Below are 9175 nucleotides of genomic sequence, written 5' to 3'. Positions count from 1 at the left end.
AAGAATATGGTCTATAAAATATATTATTCCCAGTACTGATACTAGGGATCACTTAAATTTTTTGACACAGTGTAAATATCAGAATACTTACATCGTCATATACAAAATTCACAACACCTTGTTGCAAGTGGTCTCTTCTTCTAAAGAAATCTTCAAACAAACAAAAAATATTAAAATCTTAAGTATATAGTTTCAAATACTTGGTATCCCTAAGCACTAAAAAAATGACTAATATCATACTCAAAAGGTTATTTAAATTCCACATAGCGTAATATTAGTTCTGGGTATACAATATCATGAGTCAGCAATTCCATACGTCACCAAGTGCGCACATCACGACAAGTGCATTCCTTAATCCCCATCCCCCTCACCCATCTCCCCTCTGGTAACTATCAGTTTATTCTCTATAGTTAAAAGTCTGTTTCTTAAATTTCCCAAGCATGAAATCATATGGCATTTATCCTTTTCTTGACTTATTTCACTTAGCTTAATATTCTAGCTCCATCCATGTCATTGCAAATGGCAAGAGTTCATTCCTTTTTATGGCTGAGTAATATTCCACTGTTTATATACACCACATCTTCTTTATCCATTCATCAATTGATGGATACTTGGGCTGTTTCCATGATTTGGCTATTGTAGATAATGCTTTTACAAACATCAGGGTGAATGTATCCCTTCGAATTAGTATTTTTGCATTCAGTGGCTAACTACCTGGTAGTGCAATCGCTGGATGGCACAGCAGTTCTATTTTTAACCTTTTGAGGAACTTCATACTGTGTTCCATACTGGCTGTACCAGTTTGCATTCCCACCAACAGGGCAAGAAGGTTCCCTCTTCTCCACATCTTCACCAACATCTGTTGTTTCTTGTGTTGCTGATTTTAGCCATTCTGATAGGTGTGAGGTGATTAATGCATTATAGTTTTGATTTGTCTTTCCCAGTGATGTTGAGCATTTTCTCATGTGTCTGTTAGCCATCTGGATGTCTCTGCAGAAATTTCTATTCATGTCTCTTGCCCACTTTTTAATTGGATTATTTATTTGTTTTTTTGGGTGTTGAGTTTTATAAGTTCTTTATATATTTTGGATACTAACCCTTTATCAAATATGTCATTTGCAAATATCTTCTCCCATCCTGTAGACTGCATTTTAGTTTTGTTGATTGTTTACTTCACTGTGTAGAAGCATTCTATTTTGATGAAATCCCAATAGTTTATTTTTGCTTTTGTTTTCCTTGCCTCAGGAGACCTATCTGGAAAGAAATTGCTACAGCTGATGTCAAAGAGGTTACTGCCTATGTTCTCCTCTAGGACTGTTATAGTTTCAAGTCTCACATTTAGGTCTTTAATTCATCTTAAATTTATTTTTGTGTATGGTGTAAGAAAGTGGTCCAGTTTCTTTATTTTGCTTGTTGCTGTCCAGTTTTCCCAACAACATCTGTTGAAGAGACTTTTTCCCATTGGATATTCCTTCTTGCTTTGTCAAAGATTAACTTACCACAAGTTGTGGGTTCATTTTTGGGTTTTCTATTCTATTCCATTGATCGGGGTGTCTATTTTTGTGCCAGCACCATTCTGTTTTTTTTGTTTTAAAGATTTATTTGTTTATTCATGAGAGACACAGAAAAAGAGGCAGAGACATAGGCAGAGGGAGAAGAAGGCTCCCTGCAGGAGCCAGATGCGGGACTCGATCCTGAAACTCTGGGATCATGCCAAGCCAAAGGCAGATGCTCAACTGCTAAGCCACCCAGGCATCCCAGCACCATACTGTTTTGATTACTACAGCTTTGTAATATAACATGAGTCCAGAACTGTGATGCCTCCAGCTTTGTTTTCTTTTTTAAGGTTGCTTTGGCTACTCGAGTCTTTTGTGTTCCATAAAATTTTTAGGATTGTTTGTTCTAGCTCTGTGAAAAATGCTGTTGGTATTTTGATACTGATTGCATTAAAAGTGTAGACTGCTTTGGTAGTCTAGACAATTTAACAACATCTGTTCTTCCAATACATAAGCATGGAATGTCCTTCCATTTCTTACCAATTTCTTTCATAGTGTTTTATAGTTTCCAGAGTACAGGTGTTTCACCTCCTTGGATAGTTTATTCCTAGGTATCTTATTGTTTTTGGTGCAACTGTAAATGGAACTGATTCCTTATTTCTCTTTCTGCTGCTTCATTATTGGTACATTGGAATGCAACAGATTTCTGTACATTGATTTTGTATCATCAAATTTGTGTATCAGTTCTAGCAATTTTTTGGTGGAATCTTATAGGTTTTCCATATAGAGTACCATGTCATCTGCAAATAGTGAAAGTGTGCCTTCCTCCTTGCTGATCTGGTTGCCTTTTACTTCTTTTTGTTGTCTGACTGCTTGCTAGAACTTCCAGTACTATATTTAATAACAATGGTAAGGGTGGACATCCCTGTCTTGTTCCTGATCTGAGAACTGAAAACTTCCTCAGTTGAGGATGGTATTAGCTGTGGGTTTTCATATATGGCCTTTATTATACTGAGGTATGTTTCCTCTAAGCCTACTTTGTTGAGAGTTTTTTTTATCATTAATTGATGTTGTACTTTGTTAAATGCTTTTTCTGCATCTACTGAAATGATCATATGGTTCTTATCCTTTCTTTTATTAATGTGTATCATGGTATATCATGATGATTGATTTGTAAATAATGAACCACCCTTGCAAACCAGGAATAAATCCCACTTGATCATAGTGAATTATTCTTTTAATGTACTATTAGATTTAGTTTGCTAATATTTTATTGAGAATTCTTCTGTCTATGTTCTTCAGAGACATAACCTGCAGTTCTCTCTCTTTTTTTTTTTTTTTAGGGTTTTAGGCGAGTCTTTATCTGTTTTGGTGGTAGGGTACTGCTGAAGTACTGGAAGTTTTCTTTCCTTTTCTATTTTTTGAAATAGTTTGAGTAAAATAGGTATTAACTCTTCTTTAAATGTTTGGTGGCATTTACCTATGAAGAAGCCATCTGATCCTAGACTTTTGTTTGTTTTTTATTACAGATTCAATATCTTTGCTGGTTATCAGTCTATTCAAGTTTTCTATTTCTTTCTGGTTCAGTTTTGGTAGTTTATATATGTCTAGGAATTTGTCCATTTCTTCCAGGTTGTCCAATTTGTTGACATATAGGTTTTCATAATATTCCCTTATAATGAGTTTGTGTTTTTGTGTTGTTGGTTGTTATTTTTCCTTTTTTGTAGTTTTATTTATTTAGGTCCTTTCTCTTTTCTTTTTGATAAATTTGGCTAGAGGTTTATCAATTTTATTAATTTTTTTGAAGAACGAGTTCCTGATTTCATTGATCTGTTCTACTGATTTTTTAGATTCTATATCATTTATTTCCACTCTAATCTTTATTATTTCCTTCCATCTGCTGGCTTTGGATTTCTTTTGTTGTTCTTTTTCTAGCTCCTTTAGGTCTAAGATTAGGTTGTTTAAGATTTCTCTTGCTGCTTGAGGTAGGCTTGTATTCCATATACTTCCCTTTTAGGACCACTTTTGCTGCATCCCAAAAGTTTTGAGCCATTGTATTTGCATTTTCATTTGTGTCCCTGTATTTTATTTCTTCTTTGATATCCTGGCTGATGCATTCATTGTTTAGTACCATGTTAACTTCCATGTATTTATGGTCTTTCCAAATTTTGTCTTATGGTTGACTTCTAGTTTCTTAGTATTGTGATCAGAAAAGATGCATGGTAAGATTTCAATCTTTTTATATTTGTTGAGGCCTGATTTGTGACCTAACAGGTGATCCATTCTAGAGAATGTTCCACATGTACTTGAAAAGAAGGTATATTATGCTGTTTTAGGATGAAATGTTCTGAATATATCTGTTAACTCATCTGGTTCAAGGTGTCATTCAGACATTGTTTCCTTTCTGTTTAGATAATCTGTCCATTGATCAAGTCGGCTGTTGATGTCCCCTGCTATTATTGTATTATTATCAATTAGTTCCTTTATGTTTGTTATTGTTTGATATATTTGGGTACTCTCATGTTGGGCGCATAAATATTTACAGTTGGTAGATCTCCTTACTGGATTGTCCCCTTTAATTATGATATAGTGCTCTCTATCTCTTGTTAGTCTTTTCTTTAAAGTCTGGTTTGTCTGATAGAAGTATTGCTACTCTGTCTTTCTTTTGACACCCATTTATGTGATAAATATTTCTCCATCTCGTCACTTTCAATCTTCAAGTGTCTTTAGATCTAAAATGAGTCTCCTATAGGCAGCATGTAAATGGTTATTATTTTTTTTACCATTCTGATCCCTATGTCTTTTGATAGGAGTACTTAGTCCATTTACATTCAAAATATTTATTGATAGATAGTAGTTAGTGCCATTTTATTACTTACTTTGTCATTGTTTCTGCAGATTTTCTCTGATCCTTTCTTGTCTTTGTCACTTTTGGTCTCTCTGCTGCACTCAGAGTCCTCTTTAATAATATTGTAGGGATGGTTTAGTGGTCACAAACTCCTTTAGTTTTTGTTTGAGAAACTCTCCTTCTATTCTGAATGATAGCCTTGCTGGATACACTATTCTTAGCTATGGATTTTTCCCATTCATCATCTTGAATAAATCATGCCATTCTCTTCTGGCCTGCCAAGGTTCATCTGAGAAATCTCCAGTTAACCTTTGGGTCTTCCCTTATCAAGTTAAGGACTTCTTTTGTTTTGCTGCTTTTAAGATTTTTTCTTTATCACTTATGTTTTGCAAATTTAATTACAATAGGTTTGGTGTGGTCTGCTTTTCTTGATTTTGAAGGCATCTTCTGTGCCTCTTGCATCTGGATGTTTGTTTCCTTCCCCAGATTAAAGAAGTTTTCTGCTTTTTTTTTTTTTTTCAAATAAATTTTCTGCCCCCTTTTCTTTCCTTTCTTCTTCTGGAACTCCAGTAATATGAATGTTATTATATTTGATGGAGTCACTGAATTCCCTAAGTCTATTTTCATATTCCATGATTTTTCTCTCTCTTGTTCAGCTTCATTATTTTCCATTATTTTGTCTTCTAGGTCCCTAATTTATTCCTCTGCTTCTTCCAGCCTGCTTTTCATTACATTAAGCCTGTTTCCAATCTCATTTATTGCATTCTTTATCTCTAGTTGATTCTTTTTTAACTCTTTTATCTCCATGGTAAAGGTCTCACTGATTTTTTTTTCTTTTTTCTATTCTTTTCTCAAGCCCAGTGAGTATCCTTAAGTTTCTTTAAATTCACCATTAGGAATATTATTTACATCTGTTTTGCTTGGATCTCTGGCCATAGCCTTATCTTGTTCTTTCATTTAGGATAAATTCCTCCATCCTGGCATTTTGTCTAAGTCTCTTACCTTTTTCTATGTGTTAGAAAAGACAGTTATGGCACCTGCTCCTGGCAGTAGTAACTTTATGAAGAATAGGTCATGTAGTGTCCAGAGCCTGGCACTTTAGGGAATGTCTCTGGTATGTGCAGTGTATGCTCTGCTCTTATGTTTTGGCTGGTATGTCCTTTAGGCCAGTCACACAGAGGCTCTACTCATCTGCTGTGGGCAGTGTTCCGTCCTTGGCCAGAATGTGGCAAGTTTTACCTAGGTGTCCACTGGTCTCCTTATTAAATAAGACCTAACACCAGCTGCACCAGAACTGAGGCTCTACAGAACTCTTGTTGAGACATGGTGTGGGCAGGGGATTGTGCTGGTCTTCTGGGGGAAAAGCCCACCATGCTGGGACTGAGTTAAGTTTGACTGAGAAAGCAGTCCTGCCAGAGTGCAGAGGTTTGCTATAAACAAGTTAGGCAGCCAGTATCAGTGCTGAACTGCTTCTTGCAGGTGGCTCTGTATTTATGCTAAGGGGGTGGGAGAGGGAAATGACACCAGCCAGTTCCTCTGTTCAGGAGAGGTATCTCCATGAAACTGCCTCTCAGGGACACGCTCTTAGAAGAGTGAATACTCTCCCTTGTGTGCTACAAGCATTCTTCAGATCATTGTTTCCAAGCTGTCTGCCCTCTGGGCTCTATTCTAACCTAGCACAAGGACCTTTAAAGTCTGAGCTTTAAGCCCCACTGATTGCAAGAACTCACAAAACTGAGCCCCTCTCATTTTCCAAGCCAATGGCTTTGGGGAAATATTCTTGTGCATTCCTGGGTGTTCCTCTCTTACCCTTTTCCCTGAGCACAGCTTCCACCTCTCTGTAGCACCCATGATCCGTTTCTCCCCTAAAATACATCTCTGCCCTTTCTACCTTCTTTGATGGGGCCTCTTCTCCCCCTTTAGTTGTGTCTCCTCCTTTATCAATCTTCTGCTAATTTCTGGACTATATAGGATGATCTGTTAGTTATCTAGGTGTGTTTGTGGGAAGAGACAAACCTATGGTTCTCCTACTCCCCTGCCATCTTCCCTCTCTCTCTTCATTCTCAATTAAATCAAGTGATTTCATATCCTGGGGACTGACACATGAAGAAACTTTCCAAAATTGAGCTATAACAAATTTTCACTATTCATATTACTTAATTTTTAAAGCCTTAAAAGTGATTAGATTTAATAGTGAATAAAAGTAAAAAATACATTATTATAAAAAAAGTTGAATAAAATGAAAGATATTCAGAAAAACAGCTATATAACACTGCATCTATTTTTAAAATGTCAATACCTGTCAATGCTCGAAGCTTCACACAGCAAGCAACATAATCATCAAAGAAGATTCGGCCATTTTTGCTGTACCGTTTAACAATAGCAGTTAATGTTTGAGGACTCAATCTGTAACCTAGAAAAAGGAATTTATACATTAAAATTTCTAAAACCAAACACCATAAGAACACAACATTGCATTTTCTTTAAAAACAATTGTAAAATAAATTTCCAAAATTCATTCCATAAAAATATATACTAGAAACCAAATACATTCACATTAAAATCTATCAAAGACTTATTACTAATAAAGTAATAAAATGGGCAAATCCATTTTGAGTTCATTTCTGTGTATAGTATAAGAAACTAGTCGAATTTCATTCCTTTGCATGCAGCTGTTCAGTTTTCCCAACATCATTTGTTGAAGAGACTCTTCCCCATTATACATTCTTGCCTCCTTTGTCTTGCTAGTATCACCAGTCTAACTTTGTAATGAAGTCAAAACTAAGAAAGCAATTACATTTTTAAAATATATTTTGATTTTTATATAATGTCAAGTATCTTATAGGTTTTAATGCTTCAATATTTCAATTCTGTAATTTGAGACTTCTTTAAAGAATATTAGAGAAAATATTATTACAGATCTTTTCTATCATTTAAATTTTGTATTTCCTTTTTTTCTTTTTAATTTTTCATTGAGGTATAATTGGCATATAAAATTATATTAGTTTCAGATGTACAACATAATGATTCCATAGTTGTATGTATTGCAAAATGATTATTATAATAAGTGTAGTTACATCTTTACCCTATATAGTTACAGAATTTTCTCCTCTTATTATGAAAACTTTTAAGATCTACTTTTAGCAGCTTTCAAATATATGTATAGTTTACTGTGAAGGGTGCTGGCCTAGAATTATTATCTTTATATATTACTGGATTAGATTTGGACAGAAGACACTAATCTTTTTTTTTTTTTTTTGGAGAGACACAGAGCAATAGCACATAAACTGAGAGAGAGGGGCATAGAGAGAGGAAAAGAGAGATTCTTAAGCAGGCTCCACACCCAGCTTGGAGCCCTGATGCAACACGGGGCTCAATCTCATGACCTTGAAATCATGACCTAAGCCAAAGTCAAGTCGGATGCTTAACTGACTGAGCTACTCAGGCGCCCCCAAAAGACAAAAATCTATTCAAAGGGGAAAACAATAATAAATGTAGAGAAATTCCTTATGTGGCTACAATAAAATATAACCCAGAAACTTGTTAAAAATAAAGAAAAGGAAAGGTATAATTTAATAGAAGTAAAATATGCAAATGAATGTAATTATATGCAAATGTTTTTTAAGCTTCCTCGTAGGAAGTTATGATCCTGATGTGGTAATAAAAATCTTAAGATTTCCTATAGCATCCTTAGCAAAATAATTTGAATATTTTAAAATATATCTGAAGCTCTTAAATTTGAATAATCTGCAATTCTTCCTTGTGGCACGCAACTCTCTATGTGAACTCTAGTGGTTTTCTTTTTTGTAAAAGGTCATATTAATTTTCAACACTATGTTGAGTTAAGGGTCAAGTTTAATCCATTAGGTATTAATACTCTGACTGAACTACATATGATGTGGCTAGGATTGTCCCCAAAACTACCACCTATTAAATTAAAATGTCTATTTACAAAACAAGTCACTAGTTTTAACTTTTTAAATTGGAATTGAAGATAATGTACACTGTGTTCAGATTTTAACTCTCAAAAGGTTAATTTTCTTTAAATGTATTTTGTTTAGAAATGAGTATAAGTAAAATAATAGAGGTAAACAAAATTAAGAAAACTACTTAAAATTGCATGAACTGTAAAAGCAGGTTAAACATCATTTTATGTTAAAATGTTTGAAAGAAAATAGACAGTGAATCTTAGTTTACCAAAGGTAGAATAAAATTAAAGTTACATTCTTTTAAAATACTCTAAAATGCAGACTTCCCATTTTGAGGTATTTGTTATATACTGTGTATACTAATTACATAAGAAAGAAAATTTAGAAAACATGTTTTTTACTGTTGAAAAGCTAGACTATAATATGGAGCATAACATACTGAAATAAGCCTTTGCTATCAAATTAGAGCTCTTATCACAAATGAAAGATATTCCATGCTCCTGGCTTGGAAGAACCAGTATTGTTAAAATGTCCATATTACCCTAAACAATCTAGACATTCAATACAATCCCTGTAAAAGATCAATGGCATTTATCACAGAACTAGGACAAGTGATACTAAAATTTGTATGGGACTACAGAAGACCCCAAATTGCCAAAGTAATTCTGAGAAAGAAGGACAAAACAGGAGGTATCACAATTTCAGATTTCAAGACATACTAGAGCTGCAGTAATCAAAACAATGTGGTACTGGCACAAAAACAAACACAAATATCAATAGAACAGAACAGAGAGCCCAGAAATAAACTGAGACTTATGTGGTCAATTAATTTATGACAAAGGAGGCAAGAATATATAATGGGGAAGAGTCTCTTCAACAAATGATGTTGGGAAAACTGAACA

General features: G+C 34.4%; 1 protein-coding gene across 6 annotated transcripts in view; it reads right to left on the bottom strand.

Annotated features, from left to right (window-relative positions):
- Nucleotides 1-9175, bottom strand: part of GCA (grancalcin) — a 53821-nt gene that overhangs the window by 3194 nt on the left and 41452 nt on the right. For all 6 annotated transcript variants that reach the window (XM_038584670.1, XM_038584673.1, XM_038584671.1 and 3 more), the window contains 2 exons: nt 6644-6757; nt 92-150 (listed from right to left, as the gene is read on the bottom strand). In XM_038584670.1, the coding sequence (XP_038440598.1) occupies nt 92-150; nt 6644-6757 (173 nt within the window). The remainder of the gene's footprint in view (nt 1-91; nt 151-6643; nt 6758-9175) is intronic.

The sequence above is a fragment of the Canis lupus genome, chromosome 36, assembly GCF_011100685.1.
Source record: "Canis lupus familiaris isolate Mischka breed German Shepherd chromosome 36, alternate assembly UU_Cfam_GSD_1.0, whole genome shotgun sequence".
Classification (NCBI taxonomy): Eukaryota; Metazoa; Chordata; class Mammalia; order Carnivora; family Canidae; genus Canis; species Canis lupus.
The sequence above is the reverse complement of the archived record's forward strand: the minus strand, read 5'-3'. Positions and strand labels throughout refer to the sequence as shown.